At 49.3% G+C, this 23,619-nt stretch overlaps 1 protein-coding gene across 2 annotated transcripts in view; it reads right to left on the bottom strand.

The window, feature by feature from the left end:
- Positions 1–23,619, bottom strand: part of LOC111149215 (serine/threonine kinase 32B) — a 404,797-nt gene that overhangs the window by 3,930 nt on the left and 377,248 nt on the right. For both annotated transcript variants that reach the window (XM_022506161.1, XM_022506162.1), the window contains 3 exons: positions 22,021–22,146; positions 19,112–19,243; positions 17,368–17,432 (listed from right to left, as the gene is read on the bottom strand). In XM_022506161.1, coding sequence (XP_022361869.1) covers positions 17,368–17,432; positions 19,112–19,243; positions 22,021–22,146 — 323 coding nt within the window. The remainder of the gene's footprint in view (positions 1–17,367; positions 17,433–19,111; positions 19,244–22,020; positions 22,147–23,619) is intronic.

The following is a 23,619-nucleotide window of genomic DNA, read 5'->3' as shown; positions in this document are numbered from 1 at the left end:
CCCACGCCCCACCGCTTCAAACCTCTCAGATTGAATTTCAGAGTCCATAGTCTCTCATGGTTCACCTTCCCTTCCAATTTCCCCCAACTCCCTTCTCCTCTCTAACTCCCCTTGTCCTCCATGTTATTTGTTATGCTCCACAAATAAGTGAAACCATATGATAATTGACTCTCTCTGCTTGACTTATTTCACTCAGCATAATCTCTTCCAGTCCCGTCCATGTTGCTACAAAAGTTGGGTATTCATCCTTTCTGATGGAGGCATAATACTCCATAGTGTATATGGACCACATCTTCCTTATCCATTCATCTGTTGAAGGGCATCTTGGTTCTTTCCACAGATCCTAGCAAACAGGATCCAACAGCACATTAAAAAGATTATCCACCATGACCAGGTGGGATTCATTCCTGGGCTACAAGGATGGTTCAACATTCACAAATCAATCAATGTGATAGAACAAATTAATATGAGAAGAGAGAAGAACCACATGGTCCTCTCAATTGATGCAGAAAAAGCATTTGACAAAATCCAGCATCCATTCCTGATTAAAACGCTTCAAAGTATAGGGATAGAGGGAACATTCCTGAACTTCATAAAATCTATCTATGAAAGACCCACAGCAAATATCATCCTCAATGGGAAAAACCTCACAGCCTTCCCCTTGAGATCAGGAACACGACAAGGATGCCCACTCTCACCACTCTTGTTCAACATAGCATTAGAAGTCCTAGCAACAGCAATCAGACAACAAAGAGAAATAAAAGGTATCCAAATTGGCAAGGAAGAAGTCAAACTCTCTCTCTTTGCAGATGACATGATGCTTTATATGGAAAACCCAAAAGACTCCACCCCCAAACTACCAGAACTCATACAGCAATTCAGTAATGTGGCAGGATACAAAGTCAATGTACAGAAATCAGTGGCTTTCTTATACACTAACAATGAAAATACAGAAAGGGAAATTAGAGAATTGATTCCATTTACTATAGCACCAAGAACCATAAGATACCTGGGAATAAACCTAACCAAAGAGGTAAATGATCTGTACTCGAGGAACTACAGAACACTCATGAAAGAAATTGAAGAAGACACTAAAAGATGGAAAAACATTCCATGCTCTTGGATTGCAAGAATAAACGTTGTTAAAATGTCTATACTGCATAGAGCAATCTATACTTTTAATGCCATTCTGATCAAAATTCCACCGGTATTTTTCAAAGAGCTGGAGCAAATAATCCAAAAATTTGTATGGAACCAGAAGAGACCCCGAATCGTTAAGGAAATGTTGAAAAACAAAAATAAAACTGGGGGCATCACGTTACCTGATCTCAAGCTTTACTACAAAGCTGTGATCACCAAGACAGCATGGTACTGGCATAAAAACAGACATATAGACCAGTGGAACAGAGTAGAGAGCCCAGATATGGACCCTCAACTCTACGGTCAAATAATCTTCGACAAAACAGGAAAAAATATACAGTGGAAAAAAGACAGTCTCTTCAATAAATGGTGCTGGGAAAATTGGACAGCTATATGTAGAAGAATGAAACTTGACCATTCTCTTACACTGTACACAAAGATAAACTCAAAATGGATAAAAGACCTCAGCGTGAGACAGGAATCCATCAGAATCCTAGAGGAGAACATAGGCAATAAACTCTTCGATATCAGCCACAGCAACTTCTTTCAAGATATGTCTCCAAAGGCAAAGGAAACAAAAGGAAAAATGAACTTTTGGGACTTCATCAAAATCAAAAGCTTCTGCACAGCAAAGGAAACAGTCAAGAAAACAAAGAGGCAACCCACGGAATGGGAGAAGATATTTGCAAATGACAGTACAGACAAAAGGTTGATATCCAGGATCTATAAAGAACTCCTCAAACTCAACACACACAAAACAGATAATCATATCAAAAAATGGGCAGATGATATGAACAGACACTTCTCCAATGAAGACATACAAATGGCTATCAGACACATGAAAAGATGTTCATCATCACTAGCCATCAGGGAGATTTAAATTAAAACCACATTGAGATACCACCTTACACCAGTTAGAATGGCCAAAATTAGCAAGACAGGAAACAACATGTGCTGGAGGGGATGTGGAGAAAGGGGAACCCTCTTACACTGTCGGTGGGAATGCAAGTTGGTGCAGCCACTTTGGAGAACAGTGTGGAGATTCCTCGAGAAATTAAAAATAGAGCTTCCCTATGATCCTGCAATTGCACTACTGAGTATTTACCCCAAAGATACAGATGTAGTGAAAAGGAGGCAGCATTTAAGCTGGAATTTAAGGATTGGTATGGAATGGGGGTAGCATGAGGGTGGGACAGGGATTTGAAATGAAGGGACATGAGTGAGGTAAGGCACAGAGAGTAGAGCAGAATATGGCAGCATGGACCAGCATCCTTTCTTGAACTGATGGTTTAGACACTTTGGTAGAACTAGCAGTTTCAAAGTCCCATACATATTTTATGTGACTATGAGTACTACACCCTAGAGCATCAACTAAATGAGGTATGGGTCATCTCCTGGCAATCTATCATCAGATTCAGTGTGAACCAAGGTTGCTGAATGAAGAAAGAAGGAACTTTCTCTAAACTTCCATCCATCCACCTATAGCCTATGTTGCTGAAATTCTAACCCAGTTCTGGGAGGCATCAAAGCCAGCATTCTTCCTACTTCCCTCTATATCTGTGCCCCCACTCACCTACCAGCCATTTACCATCCATTCTCCACCCACCTATCCATATGTTCATCCACCTACTTACCTGTGTGCCCATTCATCTACCCCATCCATCCATTCATCCATACACCCACTTCTATATGTTCACCCTTATGTCCTACTCCCAGTCCATCTATCCACTCCTCATTCACTTACCTATTTACTCCCACCCACCTTTCATGTACACACCCATCCATCTACCTCATCCTTTCATCATCCACACATCAGTCCAGCCATCCATCCTCTTACCTATTCTTCATTTATCTCCTTATCTACCCAGTCACCTATCCATCCATTTGTCCACTTCATCTATTCACTATACACCAATCTGTTGATCTCCTCACTCAGCTCCATTTCCCATCCACCCATACACCCCTCAACTATCATCTATTCATTAGCTTCCCTTCTACCCACTATCCATCCATCCATCCATCCATCCATCCATCCATCCATCCATCTACCACCCTCCCAGCTTATCAATGTCTTTCCACCTTCCACCCACTCACCCACCCATTCAGTACCCTCCCCTTCCACCAGCACTGCCTGTGGCTCACAGTGGAAGGGACTGTGGAGCAGGACACAGAGCAAACAGTGAACATTCACTGTGACAAAACTTCTGCTGGAAGGGAGTGGCATGGCATAGCACTAAGGGCCCAGGCTTAGAGCCAGGCTCTTTCTGTCCCTGGGTCTACCACTTACTAGCTATATGACTTTGGGAGGCTGGATTCAAACCCAGAGCTATCGTTCCCCCAGTTCCCTGCTCTTTCCACTGACTCCTGTGCCATTCAATCCTGACCTGGAGGGAAGAGAGCATGGAATGATTTTTTCACGCTCTGAAGGAATTAGAAAGTCTCATGTTTTTCAAATAGGAATCTGTGAACCAAGACAGAGATATGAAACCATTATGATTGTGGCTCTGAGAACTCACTTCTGTGACAAGCCCACAGCTCAGTTATCTGTAACTCTGGAAGAAATGGAAAAGGATTTTGCATATCCTACTAGTCTGCTGATGCAAATTGGCTGGTTATCTCTGCAATGGCAGGAACATTTAATTTTCTCAGGCAACTTATCAAATTAATTGTCAGCTTTGTGGCCAGGATTCCAAGTGACAGACATGAGTTCCATCAACCTCCCGAACTCTACCATCAGACGCCAGAAGGAAGCATTCTGAGATAGCGAACACATTATTAAGACACACATTATTATTAAGACACACATTAAAATTTGTAATAAATCTGGCTGGAGGCATTTTTTCAAAGGCATAGCATTTAAGAAGAGTAAAATAAAATGATTAGCAATCAAAGTCATTTCAAATCAAGCTACTTCCCACACACAGCATGGAGTGAGTCTGCTTAATACCAACATCCACCTGCTATGGACTTTCTATAGGTGAGGTCTGACTTCTGATGTGAGGGCCTGGTTTTCATGAATGCAGTCAGTATAAAGTGCTTTCACACCTATCCTTAGTGTTCCACTGGCTCTCCCCATGTATTTCCTGGTGGTGTAGAAACATGAATGGAGGGGCAAAGTGGTGCAGTGGGAGAGTGCAGGGCTGGGAGTTAGGTCAAAGGCCCAGCCTCACCATCACTGGCCGAATGGCTGGGCACTCGCGACTTCTTCAAGCCTCTCTCTCCTCACCTGTAACACACGGATGGGAGAAGATGAACCACTGTGTGCTATCCGACTGTCTGTTCCATAGCAGGTACTTTATAAAGGGCAGCTATTTTTTTTAAAAGATTCATATATTTATTTGAGAGATAACACATGAGGTGGGGTGGGGGGGCGTCAAACAGAGTGAGAAGCAGATTCCCTGCTGAGCAGAGTGCCTCACCCCGGGCTTGATCCCAGGACCCTGGGACCATGACCTGAGCCAGAGGCAGTTGCTTAACTGACAGAGCCACCCAGGAAAAGAGCAGCTATTTTTATGATGATGACCAGTGTGGAGTATTCCTTTTGTAGATGGGGAAACTGAGGATCAGTAAGTAAAACTTAACTACCTGCAGTAGTTCTGATGAGTGACTCCCAGCAAGGAGGTCCCCAGAAATGGCTCTTCAGGCCACATCCTTGTTGGGGATGGGGTCAGAGCAGAAGAACTGGAGGAGCGGAGGGTGCTGAAATGGGATATACACGGGATGGCTGAGGGTCAGGACCCAGAAGTGGGTGAACTAGGACAACAGGCTTAGTACAAGAGAATCCACTCCCCAGCATTTGTGGCGGGATGCAGAGGGGGCCTTAAGCCAGGGAAGACCAGGGCATGGAACTGGAGACTGGAACCAGGTCTCTCAATCCACTGCATCTCTCATCCACAGTGTGTCTCTCATCCACTGGAAGGGGGCCACAGCATGGCGTCTGTTATGTTTTCAGCACCCAGGCCAGCAACCAGCCTGCAGCAGGTACACAAACTGCAGATGCCAGAAGGATGGGTGGGCCAATAAGGAATAAATGCCCATCCTTTATTAAGCAGGGTGTTTTCCAGGTTGGCAGGCTCTGTGTCAACACCCCAAGGGGGAGAAAAGGCCAGGTGTAATTAGATGAAGCAACAGGGTGTCCTAGCTGGACAAAAATTGGATTGCCATTTGCAAAACTAGAGAGTCATGGCCCTTGTGGGCAACAATTCACACGAGTTAACATGCATGGAGCCTTTTCTCTTGTAGCTGAGGGAGTTGGGATAGGTTGTTACTGTGTGTGTGTGTGTGTGTGTGTATTAAAAAAATTAAGGCAAAACAATGTTTGACACAGCAATTAATGGATATGGTTTGATAATTTTGTATATAATGAATTATATGAACAAACACTTGTGTAGGGCTGCTTATGTGGCAGAGGCTTTTAGGTACTTAACATGTGTTAACTCACTTGTTCTAACAACCACCCTAGGAAGTATTTGCATCCCATTTTGCAGATCAGGAGACTGAGGTGCTAGCGTGAGGTCCAAGGTCACAAAGCTAGCTAGCAAGGATCAGTATTGAAAACCAGCCAGTCTGACTCCAGAGTCTGTGCTCTTAGCTATTATGTATACTGCTTCTCTGTGGTTCATGAAAACCAGAGTTGAAGTACAGGAAAGTTCTGGAAGCACACATGCCAAACTGAGCAAAGGTTATCCGGTTAGGGTTGGGAGGTGTCTACTGAAGTCACTTGTGTGTACGCTGCAAGAATCCCTTCTCTAGCATCCCTAGAGGAGACCACTCTTAGCAGAACATTGCTGCCCACCCCCCTAAGACAGCCCTCTGCATGGCAGATAGCTCAGAAGAGCAGGAACTCTTCTACTTAGAAATGAAACAGAAATATACTTGTGACAGCTGCTCCCCTTTGGCCTTTATTGTGTTTTCTAGACTAATTCTCTCTTCAGTTCTTTGAAGCCCCCTGGGCTGACCATCTCCCATTGTTCCTTACCTTCACTCAGCCCTGCTCGGTGCCTGGTAATCTGACTTGGTGGGGAAGGGGGGCAGAGCTCTCAAGCCCTTGGCTTCAGCTCGCTTAGTCAATGGGGATCCCTGCAGAGATCAAGAGGAGCAAGGGGAATCAAGTTGGGGCATCTATTCCCCAGGCCCTCCCTGCACAGTCTCCTTGAGCAGCTGGGGACACTGGAAGGTCACTATTCTAGCTGAGGTAGCCCTGTCCCCCAATGGTATCCTTCTCCCCCTCTCTTCCTGGCTTCCTTGAAGCCCCAGTCCACTGCAGTAGCCTGTGTGTGAGCAGTGGGACATGCAGAGGGCCTTTTCAACTAACATCTCCTTGGGAGTATTTCCTCTGGGATTCTGACCCATGAAACACAAGACTGGAAAGACTCTTCCTTAAGTAAAGACTCAGTATAACTGGCTGTTCTACTTTCAAACCTCATCACTTACTGGGAAGATCAACTTGTATGCAACTCTTATCTCACAAATTCAATAACATCCTTTGGCCAGAAGCATTAGAATTCTGTCTGTTTTATCTGCTGTTGCCTAAAGCAAACGTATTTGAGGGAGTCTTCAGATGGAGCCCGCTACACCACGGGTGTGATATAGCAAAATGTAGCGGATTATCTTACTATCCTCTCCTTCTCTCCCCCACTTTGCAAACAGATCTCGCTGGAGGAAAATGGAAGGGAATGAAGTCTCGGGTTTCTGAGTGATGGGGACTAAGAGGTATTGAGTGTGTTCTCCAACAGCTCCTTGCTGAATGCCTATGTCCACCTTCTGGAGAACAATTAACAATGCCCCTAATGAGGATGAGAAGGGATATCAAAAAGATGAGCAACTGGTGGTGGGTCACACAGCTTTTCAGACCCAAGCCCAGGCTTGAAAGGAGGACTTAGCTCTTTCTGCCATCCCAGCCACATGTCTCTTCCTGCATGCCTACATGAGCAGATTTCTCTCTAGATTTAGAGGTGAGGCTGATCTGTATCTGAGCTGAGTTCCAGGGGAGACTTGCTGGGTCCTCAATGATTTGGGTGCACAAGAAAGGCATGCATGGGCAGCCTTGTGGATGGGCAGTCATTAATGGTGTTTACCAGTCAGATCTGCCATTTTCCCAGCACCCGGCAGGAGCTCACTTCCAGGCTCCTGGGGCTAGGCAGGCTGTGTTCCCAGTTTTGGTCAAGGAGGGTGAGTAGAAATGCTACCAACAGGCTGGAGCAGGGCTGATGCTAGACCCTCTCAAAGTGTCTTTCCTCCATCACTGTGATGCTCCAGAAATGCTGTTTCAGGTTGGGTTCTGGAGTGAGGAGGATGATGGTGATGTGGGAGCAGCAAACCCCCATCCACTTCATGACCTGCCATAGACATACAGCATGAGTAAGAAACAAACCTTTGTTGTTGTAAGCCCCTGAGATTGGGGAATTGATCTGGGTGTAGGATCTGGAGGTCAAGACACTGGTCTGTTGGTAAATAATGGCATCAGTGCAGTTTAGGGCTGCAGAGTTCCCGTAGGGAAACCCTGTGTCTCCAGACAAGAATGAACTCTTTGACAGTTAGGGGCCTGAGTTCAGGGTCCACATTGGGCAGATAGCTAGCCCTGTCTGTCCCCTTACCCTCCCTGCCCGCATCCATGTATGGTTACCATGTTTCACCTGCCCAGAAGAGGAGGTCAGATGGGAAGCCAAGTGGGACCACCTGCTTTTTCTTTATTAATCTGCTCTAGCCTTCAATATCTGTCACACCCCCCCTTTTTTTCCTCTCCTGGACTCAATTAACCCTACACTATCAATTCCCCTCAGTGGAGAGCATTGCCATTGTCTTGCCTTTGTGGTTCTGGGTTCAGACAGCAGCTGCCACCTTTAATAGACCTCACCTCCCTGGTCCTTTCTATTGATTGGGTAAGGGCAAGAGCTTGAACCAAGCAGTACCAGTCAGAGTCCTCCTCTGATGGCCAGATCAGATTGGTTCAGGAGATATCACCTGACCCAAGCTGGGCCAATCAGAGCCATTCCCTGAGATACTAGAATTTGAGATCTGGAAAACCTTCCCCTTCTTGACTTCCCCTCAGCGTCCTCTTTCATCTCCTTTCTTGAGTTTGGTGATAGAGCTGGGAGACTATGGCACTCTCCGCACTGTGTCTTCCACTGTGTGGAAAGAACTGGTTTACAGTAAAAGAAAAGGACTTCAAAGTGCAGAGAAACAGAAGTTGCCAAGAGAAGGAAGGAGTGAGTCCTGGCCTGGGTCCCAGTGACCTTGGAGTCCCTGTGCACCCCAGCCCTCCCTGTGGCCACAGGAGCCCCCCAGTGAATCCCGTTTTACCTAGGCCATTAGCTTTTTCTCTCCATCCCTTGCAGCCATGACAGTTCAGAGAAATCACCATTTATGCTGGTATCTGTCTCTGTGACTTTCCGGGGCCACAGTCTTTTCAGGTGATGCAATGAGACATATGTGGATAATTATTAAATTTATTAAAATATCATTTATTTTTGTGTCAAATGTCCATCCTTTCGAAATCACTAATTTTTATTTATTTTGCGCTATTTGTCAAATAACTTTTCTGTGACTAATAGGTATACTTAAAATTTTGGTTAAAATTTGGGAGGAATCCAGGGTTCATGGCTGCCAGTCGTGGAAACTCAATCAGTCCCTGGAAGGTGTGTGTGTTTCTCAGGGGTGCCTGATGAAGTACCAGCGCTGGGTGAAATGTTATTTTCTCGAAGTTCTGGAAGCCAGAAGTCTGCAATTCAAGGTGTCAGTGGAGCTCTGGGGGAAAATCCTTCCTTGTCTCTTCCAGCTTCCAGGTGTTGTCAGTAATCCCGGCCATACCCTGGACTGTGGCTGCATCATTCCAGTCTTTGCCTCTGTCTTCAATGTCCCTCTCCTTATTGAGACCCTAGTGGTTGGATTTATGGTCCACTCTCATCCAGTTCAACATCATCTTAACTTGATCACTTCTGCAAAGACCTCTATTCAAATACAGTATGGGGGTGTGTGCAGTCCAGGAGTTCATCATATCCCTTTAAGGGACACAGTGCAACCCACAAAGTAGGCATTTCAGGCAGAGAATCTGAGACTTTTTCATAAGAAGCCTGGGAGAGGGCCAGAGCTGGATTAAGTGGAGGAAATCAACATTAAGGATCCTAAGAGAAGTTGCCAATTACCCTTGAGCACTTATTTCAAACAATCTTACTGTTTATACTCCATTTTTTTACATACATTCTAGGCAATGCTCTTCCTTTGCTTCACTTGGGTATTTTAATTAAGGCTTCAACGTTTATAAAAAGTTAAAGGGGAGAGCCAGAATAGTATAGTGGAAACCTATGTGGGTCCCCAGGTCTATAAAACACGGACTGCTGACCTCAGGCAAATGACTACTTCTCTCTAGATGTCCGCATTTACAAATCAAGGTTGTGGTGAGGATTAATTTTAGATAAAACGTAAATGCACGGCATATAACAGGTTTGCAATATGTATACAAAGTGATAGTATTATTTCATTTAACTGGCTGGTAATGATATTTGTAGATGTAACGGAGAGAAAATTAGACCAGGACTAAAACAACAACATTTACTTCAAAACATACCATTAGATCCTACTTATAATTTTCAAATTCATACACAGTCCTATTTCATAAAGGATTTAATAAGGCCTCTAAGTACTCCCATACAAAATAAGGTACCTCTGTCTTACTAAAGAGAACTGATTGAAGGGGAAAAAAGACGGGACTTTAAATAATCTAAGCCTGAGCAGACCAGTGACAGCATTGTACTCCTAATACAAACAGGGTCTTATGGATGCAGGGCTATTTGTCAGGGACCACATGTCACCCCTTAACCCACTGGAAACCTGCCATGCTATATTTTCCTAGGTCTTCCACTGGTTGGGAGGAACATGTCAAGATCAGGAGCCCCTTTTCTTTTTTTTATTATTATTTTTTATTATGTTATGTTAGTCACCATACAGTATGTCATCAGTTTTTGATGCAGTGTTCCAAGATTCATTGTTTATACCCAGTGTTCCATGCAATATGTCCCCTCCTTAATACCCATCACTAGGCTAACACATCCCCCCCAAAACCCTCAGTTTGTTTCTCAGAGTCCATAGTCTCTCATGGTTTATCTCCCCCTCCTATATCCTCCAATTCACTTTTCCTTTCTTTCTCCTAAAGTCCTCCATGTTATTCCTTATGCTCCACAAGTAAGTGAAGCCATATGATAATTGACTTCCTCTGCTTGACTTAGTTCACTGAGCATAATCTCCCCCAGTCCCATCCATGTTGATGCAAAAGCTGGGTATTCATCCTTTCTGATGGCTGAGTAATATTCCTTTGTATATATGGACCACATCTTCTTTATCCATTCATCTGCTGAAGGGCATCTCAGCTCTTTCCACAGTTTGGCTATCGTGGCCATTGCTGCTATAAACATTGGGGTACAGATGGCCCTACTTTTCATTACATCTGTATCTTTGGAGTAAATGCCCAGTAGTGCAATTACTAGGTCATAGGGTAGCTCTATTTTCAATTTCTTGAGGAGCCTCCACACTGTTTTCCAAAGTGGCTGCACCAGCTTGCATTCCCACCAACAGTGTATGAAGGAGCCCCTTTTCAACCAGGCTTCAGTCCCCCTTGATGGAACCGGCAGAGGGCCTTGACTCTTGAGTTTTCATGGAACTCTCGAGTTTTCATGGAACTATCAGGATTCTGCAATCCAAGCACCTGTGAGGCCATCTTCATCTGTGGCTGAAATTCCTCCTGCTGCTCCAGGTCACTGAGCTGATTTTGCCTGGCCATTTCCTTGGGCTTTGGAAAGGCACAATCTTCCTTGCAGAGCAGTGATCCCAGAAATCCTGGCCTTCCCTAACATAGTCACCTGGGCTCTTCCCCTCCGCCACAGTGGGCAGTAAAGCTTCGAGACCTTCTGAGATTCAGAGAGGCCACTATAGTCCCAGCTAGGGTTTTATCAGTTTCCCTAACTGTGAAATGGGAGGAAAAATCCTATGAATAGAACCGTGATGAGAATGGAATGAGCAGATGGCTGTAAGGTGCTCCCCTTACTCCAGAGTTTAGAATAGAGTTGCTCTCAATTGTTTGTTGGCTCCCTTTCCTGTCTATCCTCACCTATACATGACATTTGGACCATATGATCAGAATCTCAAAGACTGGAGAGAACCTAAATATGCTGGCCTTGTTTCAGAAGGCAGGGTCCTTGACCTTCACCTCTTTCTAGCAATGGGGCCAGGGGACGTGCCAGCAGCGAAGGTCCCTCCTTTGCAGATTAATCTGCAAGACGCAGGTAGAACCCTTTTCTTCCTTCCCCATGGGTTGCTGAAGAAACAAGAGGGACATTAAAGGACTCTGCAAATGGCACAAACTTTGTATAGTCAAAGATCACTGATACCCAAGGCAGCCCAGGGTATGATGTTGAGCCCAAGGCCAGAGAGGCTGGGCCCCTGCTCAGGCACTGAGGGCAGCAGGACCAGGGCCTGCCCCGTTCATCCACTTTCCGAGCTTGAAATGAATCATACTTTCATGCTTCTTGGCCTCCATTCCCCCCAGTGGCTCCAGGCCACAACAGAGGGTTCCTATCTCACTGCTGGGGTCCTCCGGGGAGGCAACCTGGGCAGATGAGGTCACAACACGTTTTGATTGTTCATCCTTCTGATGCCTTAGTCCAGGCATCCCACCCTGGTCCCCAGCTGAGCCTGGTGGTGGCTTGATGCTCCTGTGCTGTCTCAGGATGGGTAAGGAGGACAGACTGCTGTCATGTGAATGCGTACCATCTTATACCTGTAACGCCTGGGTTCACTGACAGGCAATATCTATGCAGCTCGTGGAAATCCCTTGTTCAACATCAAATGTATGGGGCAAGGGACCGTTTTGCATTTTGAGTTAGTGCCTGGGCCCTGGAACCTGATTCTCTCTATGGAATCCCAGCCCAGCCACCTCTTAGCCACATGCCCTCAACCTGTCCTTCTTTACCGATAACGGGGTGGGGGAGGGATAAAATTACCTGCTCATAGGATGGATGGACATACTGCATGGAATAGACTAGGTGCCCAATAAGAGTGTGCCCTCGTGGCCATCCATTCCGTGCGAGCCACTGCCCCACCTGGATGCCCTGGAGAGATGCCCTGAAGAGATGCCCTGAAGACACCACTTGCAGAAGTACCCCCTCCCTTCAGGTCCTGAAGCTCATGCTACCTGAGTATGATCCCTGTGAGAACAGGGGAGTTTGGGGGTGCCTGGGTGGCTCAGTGGGTTAAAGCCTCTGCCTTCGGGTCAGGTCATGACCTCAGGGTCCTGGGATCAAGCCCTGTGTCAGGCTCTCTGCTCAGCAAGGAGACTGCTTCCCCTCACCTCCCCACCCCCTTACCCCCGCCTGCATCTCCACCTACTTGTGATATCTTAAAAAAAAGAAAAGAATAGAAAAGAAAAGAAAAAGAACAGGGGGGCTTTCTCCCAGCTGTGTCTCCCTGTATTGGACCCTGAGTAAACATGTGTTGAACAGCTGGATGAAAGCACACGCAGCAGAAAGAGCCCAGAATCTAGGAGATGGGAGATTAGATCCCAAGTCCTTTATATTCCAGTTCAGAGCTGCAGACGCTGGGAATCTTAGTAATAACGCACCTCGGGAAGTGTGGAAAGGAAGGATCAAAGCAGTGACTCTTAACCAGGGTGACGGGAACATCGGGCAATGTCTGGGGTCAGTTTGGGTCGTTGCAATGACAGAGGGGCTACCAGTGTCTATGGGTAGAGGTCACAGATGCTGGTAAACATTGTACGATGCACAGGACAGTCCCCACATCAAAACACAGATGTCAGTCGTCATCAAATGAAAATGGAACTGAGACTGAGAAATCCAGGTTAAAGAAATGGTATCTCAAACCATAGAATCATATACCGATGTTGCTTATTATCATTAATAGTATTATTAAGTATGACAAATGCAGTATTTAATTTTTAAATATAACATTCTCAGAGCCTCCAAATGTTGCTTTAATGTGATTTTAAGTCTGTTGGTTTCTTTATGAGATGATACGGACAGAAAATCTAGCTCCTGAAACTCCTCTCTCACCAGGGCCTCCTGATTCTGGAAAACTCTGTCACAGGCTATTGAAAAGACCTTTTGGAAAAACTGCACTCATCTCTTTGGCCAAAAATAGGAGGACACGACCCACAGTGTATTTCTCAAGCTAATGGGAGCCTCAGCTGCCAAGGTTTCAAGTCCCTGGCCTGGTCCCTGGAAATAGACGTTCTATCTGGCCTGGTAGCCTTCTGTCTGTTGAGACCAGAAACCAGCAATAAGCTTTGTTTCTAGAAAATTAGGCAGTGCTCATTTTAATTTTGCTCTCTGTTTAGAACGTGAGGTCCAGAGAGGTTAGACCCAGGGCACGTCCTCCGCGTCCTAATAGTGGTCCATGTACATCTGCACCCCAGCATGTCCCCTGCCACCTGTGAGCCTCCTGAGGGCACCGGTCCTACTAGATCTGCTTCCGTGTCTCAGGGTCCAGTCCAAGAAGACAGCTTCCTGGTAATGGACTGAATGAGAATCTCCTACTGGAGCTGGGATGGCTGATGCCTGTCGGCATTCCCCGGGTACTGCACGCTGAGGACGACTTCCTTATTGCATAGGGGAAAGGGACGCTTTTCTCTGCTGCAGAGCTCATTCTCGCTGAGGGTCTTACAGAGGCCAGGTAACCATGCAGGGGTGAGGCCCTTGGGAGCATGCTTAAGCTCTCGAGGGGTCAGAGCTGCAGGTCCCTATCCCACAGCAAGGGAGACAGAAGGCTGGAAGGTTTGCAGTTTTAGATAGGGTTTCCTGTGACCTGCTCAGAACCCGCTGGAAGGGGCCCCATTTGGGCATGCTTGATTTTTCTCAGCAGAAGATCTCAAACCATGGGGTGTCCAAATGACCCCAAGAGCGGGTTAAGATGCAGATCACCAGGTCTGCTCGCTTACCAGCCAGTTTCTGGCTCAGAGTACGTGGTATCCATTTCGTTCAGCAGCTATAACTTATCACCACCATCTGGGGGGCTTACAACAGCAGAACTGTATTGTCTCTTGGTTCTGGAGGCCAGAAGTCTGAACTCAAGGTGGTGGCTGGGTTGGTTCCTCCTGGAGGCTGAGGCAGAATCTGGTCCAAGCCACTCTCCCAGCTTCTGGTGGCTGCTGGCCATCCCTGGCATTCCTGCCTCCATATCATTGTGGCTTTGGAGTCATATTGGAGGAGGGATGATGGCCCTCTCCTCCAATAGGACCTCATCTTAACTAATCACGTCTGCAACAACCCTATGTCCAAATGAGGTCACGTTCTAAGGGACTGGAGGCTAGAGCTTCAACATCTCTTTTCGGGGGGCACAACTCAACCCATAACAGGTGCAGCAACTCTAAATGCTAATACTCCTCCCCCTGCTCCGCCACCAACAACGCCCTGGGGTTTGTGATGTGTGCTCCTGTGACCAGGGCCCGGCCTTCTGATTTACCTTGGTGGCCCTCCACACAGCAGGAGCCTGCCACAGAGCCCATGGAGCCGGCCCGGTCTGTCGCGAGCTGATGGCCTGGTCTGTGGAGAAGGAAAGCTGACAGCCACTGGAGGCCACCTGGGGCCACATGACCCCAGCAAGCGTGAAGGCGAGTCCAGCTCAGCATCTTGGCATCCCCTCCCCAGTCAGGCCACCGGTCACCGGCGGATGTGGTAGGAAGATTACGTTCCCATGGCTCATATACCGACATGGCAGATGCTGCCATGTCACAGGGGACAAACAAGTACCCACTTTTTTCCTTGGTTTTAAAGGGAAACTCTTGGCTTTGGGGAAACCACCTCTTGAACGGAGCCCTCAAGGACATGTACAGATGAGAAACTGCAGCAGGGAGGGCTATGGTGGCTGTGACGTGGCTCACTGGCCACGTCCACTGTGGAGCAGAAATGAACCTGGATGTGGAGAGGTCAACGTGGTGCTCAGACAGCATCCTAGTGGGATGTAGCCAGGCCCACCACAGGGATCCTTGCATATGGAAGGTGCGAGCTAGCCTACCAGCATTTGGGGCCCCTGGGCGTGTGCGGGGTCAGTTCAGGGAGGGATGCAAGACCAGAACCACAGGTCCGACCCCATGCCCACAGCGCACCCCCACAGCTGCCATCTCTCCTGTCTCCTGCCTCTTCTGCCCATGCCAGTCTTGGGTGCCCCCTGTCTGGGAAACGACTCCCCTCTCTTTCTTTTGCCAACGCCTGTTATCTGTGCCAGTCTCACTTCCAATCCATGACCACAAATCTCTAAGGAGGCCTCCCCAAGGCAGGGCAATCCTGCTATGTTTCCCTGATCAGTTCACTTTTCCATGTGAGAAAGAACATCTTATTGGTTGAAGTCACCGTATGGTAGTGTTCCTGCTAAATGGAGCCAGGGGTGAGCCCTCAGCGACATAAGGAGGAAGATCTCATTTTCATTTAGAAGGAAATAATTTGGATTCTTTGGATTCCAAATGAAGCGTCTTCGGGCACATGGCACAGAGCGACACGCCACCACTGCCTGCTTGGGTCTGTCACTGCTCAGGCGTTCCACAGGCTCGAGTCTGCCAGCAGGTGCTCTCTGAGGACCCCTCTGTCCAGGCTGAAGGGAGGACGGGTCTAGAACATGGCTGCCTGGAGCCCATGGTCCAAGGTCCCCAAGCTGGTTTGAGCAGAAGTACCTGCAGCCAGGTTTCTAGACTGGGGAGGGACTGTGAGCCTCAAAGCTGGCAGGACAGCAGGGAAATGATTGTGAGCTCTGAAATCACCCCCATGTCTGTTGCCATCTTCCCCAGGTTGAGGGACTGCGGTCATGGAGGCCTTTCCTGTTCTGCAGGACAGAACATGGGCACCAGACAGACCTTGTCCTGTAGGGGCGAGGCTGCTGCTCCGGCCTGGTGTGTGTGTGGGGGGACTGACCTGGGCACTCCCGGTTAGAGGGCTGTCACCACCCAGGACAAATGATAGGCCTGTCCCAGTGCCTCATGGGGAGTGGGGCCCTGCCCTGCCCAGCAGCCCACTGGCTGGAACACAAACAACACTGAGCAGGGTCCCTCACATTCCACCACCGCCCGCCCCCATGCATACTCCCCAAAGTCAAACTTCTTCACTGGCCGCTGTATCTACATTTTGCTTCTCTGTGTACTGTACTTTTGGTACTCTGTGTACCACTCCTGGCCCTCCATGCCCTTCCCCTTCCCACCCCTTAGGACCCAGCCAGGCACGGTGCCTTGGGAAGCTTCCCTGACACCCAGGCTGAGCCCGGCACACTGCCGCCTGGGCTGCCGTGTTTCCCGTGGCCGACATTCCCTCTGCTGCAGCACAGACCCGGTGACGGCACAGGGGTCCCACTGGGACTTACCCATCTGGCTCTCTTGGAGGGCCGCAAGCATATCTGAGAGGTCCTGCGAGCCCAAGGACCCATTCAGTGTCCATCATACGGAACAGTCTGCTCTCGGTCCTGCCTTCGGCGCCCACCCCATGAGCCCAGCCCTGCCTGAATCCTGCTCTCGCTAATCAGCCCCACTTGGATAAGCCACTGACAGTCATCCTGCTGGGACCCAGCCTGAGCCTCCTGCTTCCTTTGCTGACCGATCCCTGCACAGGCAGTCATGTGGCCAGCTCCCACCCCGCCCGAGCCCCTCCTAACCTAGTGTTGTCCCAGTGCCTGCCAGCCTGGGATGCCGGAGTCCCTGCATGACCAGCCCACACCATCTCACCCCCTTAAATAATAGCAAAAAGAGCAAATCTTTTCATGAGGACTCCGACTTTGGGTGGCATGGTATCCCCAGCCTCATTTAATCTTGCAACAACCCCACAGCAAGTGAGGGATTTCCATTTTGCCAATGCTGAAAATGAGGCTCAGTGAAGTGAGCCATCCCATCCCACACGGTCACACTCAGTCTGGCAGGGGTGGACCCTGGGCGGTTTCCATCCGGACCTCGGGCACCAAGCCCTCTGTGAGCCTGCCCTGCTACATCAGCATTCCGGTGCGCTGGCCCGGTCCTGCCATGGCTACTCCACTTCACATGAAGACCCTGAGGCCCAGGGAGCTGAAGTTAGTGCCTGGCTCGCATGGCGGAGGCAGGATCACAGCACGGGGCCACCTGCCGCTTCCCTTCCTGCACCATGGCTGGCTTTGCCGCGGGGCCAGGGACCACCATTCTCCCAGGGAGACCTGCTGTCATCTGGTCAGGGGTGGGGGGCTCTGTACAGCAGATGCTGGTGGAGGACTTACTTCTCTCTGTTGAATATGATGAATTCCTTCCGTACGGTCTCCAAGCTCTGCTGGAGGTGTCCATTCTGCCAAAGAGCAGAGAGGCAAATGTAAATGATGGAGCACCCTCCAGGGGGGCATGGCCAAGGAGTGACTATGAACAAAGCTGGACCTAAATGGGACTGCAGCTGCTTGCGGCCAGGGGTGAGCTACGTGGCTGGACCAGCCCTGATGGTATGGGAGGCTGTAAGGGGAGTCTGGCAGATGAAGATGTTTGCCACAATTTTAAGCCATTAAATCAATCTTAGAAGTCATGTTGGAATGGAACATGGGTTGAACATCATGAAGTTGGTTTCCTGATTGCTGGAATATTCATTTGGCCCAATTAAGAAGTGAGATGGGCGGGGAGGAGAATGTCAAGACGACCCTGCAAAGGTGCTCGTCCTCTTCAAGAACAGATGCTGAGGACAAGTGCTCTGTGACACATGTCCCAGAGGCTGCCTGAATGCCACATGGACACCCTGCACCTGTTCAGAGCCCCGTCCACCCTCAGCCGCCCTTGTCAGCACACATGCAGGTGTCTCCAGGCCAGCTCTAGTTTTAAAGGCTACACAGATGTTTAGATTTCTTTTAAACTTAGGAGAAAAAAAAAAAGAACCTTTCACATCAAAAGCTATCTTCATCTTCATACCAATATGGATGTAAAATAGAATTTTAAAACTTTTAAAGGGGAAACAGGCAGTTGTGGGTTAATCATGCCCCTTAAAAAGATGTGTTAAGGGGCATTTGGTTGGCTCCATCCTTTAAGTGTCCGGCGCTTGGTCTGGGCTCAGGTCATCATCTCACAGGTTGTGGGATTGAGCCCTGAGTCCAGCTCCCTGGTGAGCAAGGAGTCTGCTCTGCATCAGAGTCTTTCTCCCTCTCCCTTCCCCACTGCTCCTCCTCACCAGCACTGTCTCTCCCCCCCTCTCTAAAATAAGTAAATAAAATCATAAAACAAACAAACAAACAAAAAACCAGATGTGTTGAAGTCCCAAGCCTTCCTAATGGTGAATGGGACCTTATCTGGAAACAGGGACTTTGAAGTCCTGCAAGAGGAGGATGGGCCCCCAACCAATAGCTGGTGTACTTAGAAGAATGCCGTGGGAAGGCCCAAAGACACAGACAGGAGAGCACCACCAGGAAGGAGGCACGTAGTGGAGGAAGCAGCTGCAAGCCAAGGAAGGGGTCAACGACCGCTGGCCCCACGGGAAGTGGGAGAGAGAGGGAAGGACCCTCCCTGAAGCCTTTGGAGAGAGCGGTGCTATGCCCATACCTGCATCTTGAACTCTGGCCTCCAGAATTGTGACAGAACGCATTCTGGTGGCTTGAACTCTCCACGGGACCCGTGAAAGTTGCCTCCCCGCCCCAACCTCGGGTGACTCTATAGCACAGTCTTTCCAGAGGGCACCCAGGACTGTCCAGTATGGCGTGGTGACCCCCCACATGGCAGGCTTTCTTCCACTCTGCTCAGAGACACATGAGGCTCCCGCACTAGGACTCACAGCCACGTGAATGGTGCGGACGACGTACATGTGCACCGGCAGCGGGTCTCGTGCTGTAAAACCACACCTTCGATTGAGCCACTTTACTGACTGCAAATGAAGGTGTGCAGAGAGGCCAAGGGACATGCCTCCACCTTCCTAAAAAGCAGCCTCGCTCCTTCCCGTTCCCTGGCGTCTAGGCCTCCTCCCCTCCTGGGGTCTGCTCCTGAGACCCTGCTCACCAGAGGACAGCCGTCCTTCGTGCCATCTTTGGACCTGTTCTTCGCCAACCTCTTCTTCTTCTTGTGAAGTGGCTTGGATTCGAGGATCATTTCTTCAAGTTCAAATGTGGGATCACAATTCAGTCTCCCTTTCTGAAAGCAAGTGGAGAGGCAGACTCGGTCTGTCTTGGTTCCACCCATCCTTGGACGTGCCTTCATTCATTCATTCATTCATTCAACACATAATGATTAACTGCTACAGTGGGATACCCAGCTCACGTGTTTTTTTTTTTTTTTTTTCTGTGAGGAGAAGCAACACATTTACATTCTTGCTGCAGACCTCACTCATTCATCCCTGTATCCCCCCACCGCCCCCCCACAACCCTGTTAACAATCAGGGGGCTCCTCAGTCTCCTTCCTGCGAAGGGTCACTTTGCCGGGCTGAGTTCAGTTACCCAGTGTGACTTATTCACTTATTTTATCACATGCATAATCGAAGTTTATGACTCTTTTTCCTATAACTATCATTTTTAATAATTTAAAATGCCATTTCTGACCATGATCCACCCAGTTCCTCATGCTGGCTGCCTCAGCCCTCAGCTGGAGCAGGCTGGGCTCCACCCACCTTGGTCAGGAGGAATTCTGTCCCCCTGACTTCTGGACTGTGGGCCCAAGTTGCCAGGTGGCCGTGGTCCATCCCAATACTCAGCAAAGGATGCCACTCCCTTCTGGCAATACAGCTTCGTGGTTATGCCATCCACAGTCTTGAGGTCCACGGGAACCTCTTCCAAAGAGCTGGTCCAAGTCTTTACTGGCCTGATTCATCTGCCATCCATTCATTCATTCATTGACTCACTCACTCACTCACTCACTCAGTCATTCCAATACAGACTCTGGATATAGACTTCCTGAGGTCAATTTCTCACTGAGCAATCATGGGCAAGTTACTCAATCTGAGAATACTACCTACAAGAACAACTTCTCATAGGTAGTATTTGTAAAGTTTGTATGAGATAATGTACGTGGAATTTGAGAATAACGTCTGGCTTGCAGAACACTCAGTCCCATTAGACCATGATCGTTCACCCGTTTATATCTGTGTGACAATCACACATCAAGAACTTCTAGTGCCTCCAAGCTCCATCCATTGTTCTGGGGTCTTTCTCAGGCAGAGGCCAGCCCCAGCTACATGGGCTCTGGCCTCCAGAAGGGGGGATGGCAGATGCCCTATACCAGAATGGCATTAACTGCTCACATAGATCTACGTACCTGTCCAGTGCAGGGCCAAAGAGGCTGCGATTCACTCCAGGTAAGGAGGTGGGGGGCTGGCCTGGGCGTGTCCCATCAGAAGCAATGCTTAAGTTTGCCTCCCTTCCAGAAGGCAGTTACCGAGACCCTCAAATGGGTCTGTCACTGGGTTTGAAGCTGTCTCAAAGGAGGGACAGGAGATGCCAGGGGACAAGGAGAGGAAAGGCATCCCCAGCGGAGGAAGCAGTATGTGTGCAGGTACATGGCTAAGAAACAATGTGGACAGAGGGCAGTCACTTAGTATGGCTGAAGCAGGGGTCCCCTGCTCATGTTTGTGTGGAAGTGTGCACAAGTGTGAGTGTGCACGTGAGGATGCATAAGTGTATTTGGGTGGGCTTGGGGGAGAGCAGCAGGTGCGGGCTACCAAAGGCTGATGGACACAACATTCTTTGGCCCCAAGGATCACCCAGGCGTCTGGCACACAGCCTTGAGGAAGGCTCAGCCCTGGCCATGGGGAGACTGTTTTAGGCAATCTGTGTTCCATACAAAGGACTGCGTGGAGATCCCTGGGTTTCATCTCCATGGCCTGAGAGGAGCAGAAGAGGACCATCAAGGAGGCTAGCATATTTCTCTGGCATATCCAGAGCATGCGTTCTGGGGCAAGCCAAGCAAGGGAGTCCAGAACTCCAGCAGGCTTATTCATTAAAACAGACATTACCAGGGTGGTATTTAATGAGGGATCACTGAGTACCAGGTCCTGCTCTGAGTCTTTGGAGGCCTTTTGGCATTTATTCTTCCCAACCTCTGTGGGAGGGGGGTGGTCTCTCTCGTCTCCCCAGTCCAGGTGAAGAAGCCCTTCTGGAGCACACCTGAGGTCACAGAGGCGGGAGTGAACCCAAGTCTCTATGGCCTGGGCCCCCCGGGGTGGGACAGCCTGCGGTCCCCTACAGGACTCAGCCCTGGGTCTCTATAGGTGCCTTTGTATGTTGACTGGCTTGTTGTTTGTACAAAATTCCTAGCCCACTGGTTGTCAACAGGGGCAGCTGTCCCCAGGGGTGCTTGGCAATGTCTGGAGATGGTTTTGGCTGTCACAGCCGGGGAGGGCTACTAACACTCTGTGGGCAGAGTTTAGGGACGTGGCTGAACAGTCCCTGATGGGCAGGTCAGGCCCCCACTGAAGAATCATCTGGCTCTAACGTCAACTGACTGTAGCACGGTTGGGGGGGCCTGCTCTCGTCCGTAAGCTCCCTGACAACGGGCGCCAAGACCGTTTTCTTTACGGGGCTTCACCTCGAGTCACACGTGGTGCCTGCCCATGTAGGCACTCCGTGAGGCCACGCCGGCTGTGTCCCTGGGCGTGTGGATGAATGGGTGGGTGGATGCACACAGTAGGTGTGATTCTCCCCCCCAAGTGCCTGGACCTGTGCACACAGTGGGTGTGATTCAATAAAAGAAGGGAGGCTCTGTGCCCACGAAAACCCACAAGGAGAGAGGCCTCCCAGGTGGAATCTTGGAAATAAGGTCCAAATCCACACTTAGTCTCGGCGTAATGGGAGCCCTTTAGGGGCTCTTGTGGCCATGGCCAGCAGAGGCCTCCCTGGCCAGCCTCAGGATCTTCCTCTAGAGCAGAGCAAGGGACCCTGCAGAGGGATGGCATGCCATTGGACGAGACCCCCACTCACATTAGGCACAAAGCCGGGCGTCAGTGCCTTCTCGAACACTGCATCCCAGTTCATGTCGGACAAGTAGGGTGCGCTCTGAACGTCACCGAGGCTGGACAGGCGGCTCTCGGGATCCTTGGTCAGGAGCTGCGGGCAGACGGCAAACATGCTTGCACAAGCCAGGTGCCCCGCTGAGGTCAATGGGGACCCTGAAGGTAGAAATCTAGCAAAAATGAAGGTGCCTCTGTTTTTATGCTCCATTAATGCTGTGCTCTGGGTTGCTATTGCCAGAAGTGTCTCCTATACTCATCCCTTTGTCACCAGAGAGGAACCTGGAGGGCAGGCTGCTTCCAGATGGTCACCCAGAAAGGAGCTCTGTGGCAGGACCTGGGTTTTCAGCCACCGCGCTGTCCTTGGGGACTAGCGCCCGTGACATGCCACTCTCGCTGATGTCTGCAGAGGCTTCTAATTAAATATAAGAAGAATTAGCCACCTCATCTTGAGACTGTCAGCCTGGTAACTGATGTTCGAAAGTGTAATAAAATTTATCCCTGGACAGCTTTGTGGTGACTTCTGTGGCCTGACAGAGTGGCCTCATTTGTAGCCAAGGGTATAATTTTTAACTTCTCCACAAATAGAATTTCTGCAAATACAGGACGGGGCAGTATAAAAAGCAGCCACAGAGTCCCACCTTGTACCCAAATGAGGCTTTCAGCTTTTCAAATACATACTGGCTTGTCTAACATGAAGAACACCTGGGTTAACAGGTAGAGACAGGGACCCTTGACCCAGGCCTGCTACCTCTCCCTGTCTACCCCCATCCCTAGCCCAGCTGCAAGGTCTCAGGCAGGCTGCTGCAGGGTGTGCACCTGTTCCCTCCTCCAGAACAGGAAGGGCAAAGGCAACTCTTCCATTTCCAGTGCGTGATTAAGATGGAACCCAAGGGGATTGGTGAGGACCTGGTCAACACTAAGGGGTGTGTGGCACCCAGCTGCCAGCAGGTGGGAGCTGGAAGTCAGAGCCCCCCTGCCAGTTTGCTCCCCGCCCCTCAGCCCCCAACACTGCAGAAATCTCCCAGATGTGCCCAGTGAGCAGGCTGTGGTCATGCCACGTGAGGACACCTGGCAAGGTCCTATCTGCTGGTCTTGGCAGCCTCCTCCTAGGGGCTGCCCCAAAGTGCCAGGTGCAGGTTTAAACAGAGATCACACTCCAGTGCCCCATGGGAGTTCCCTGCTCTGACAAGCGGTTCTCTGGGTGTAGGGGCAGGTGGTGTAGGCACTGGCACGGGCATAGGGCATCCAGGTGATTGTAGTCGGCAGTGGGTTCTAAGGACCCCTGACTTCTAAGAATCAAGTACTGACTCTCATGGACAGCGGTGTGGGGAAGAATTGGCATCTGGAGCTGGGAGAGCTTGGATTCAAACCTCACTTCTATCCACAGACAGCCCTGTGGCGCCACAGAAGGACTTCGCCTTCCTGAGCCTCTGTGTTCGCACCTGTAATATGGGCTCCCAGGATTGTGAGGACTATGAAGAACCAGCACACGTGCCAGAGCACGACATTCCCTCAAGCACCGCTGGCTGCTGTTACCACCGTCCTTCTACAAATGATGGGGTCCCAA

Source organism: Enhydra lutris, unplaced genomic scaffold, assembly GCF_002288905.1.
Source record: "Enhydra lutris kenyoni isolate GAN:26980312 unplaced genomic scaffold, ASM228890v2 scaffoldscaffold21, whole genome shotgun sequence".
In the NCBI taxonomy this organism is placed as follows: domain Eukaryota; kingdom Metazoa; phylum Chordata; class Mammalia; order Carnivora; family Mustelidae; genus Enhydra; species Enhydra lutris.
Note: the sequence above shows the minus strand (reverse complement) of the source record. Positions and strands in the feature narration are given on the sequence as shown.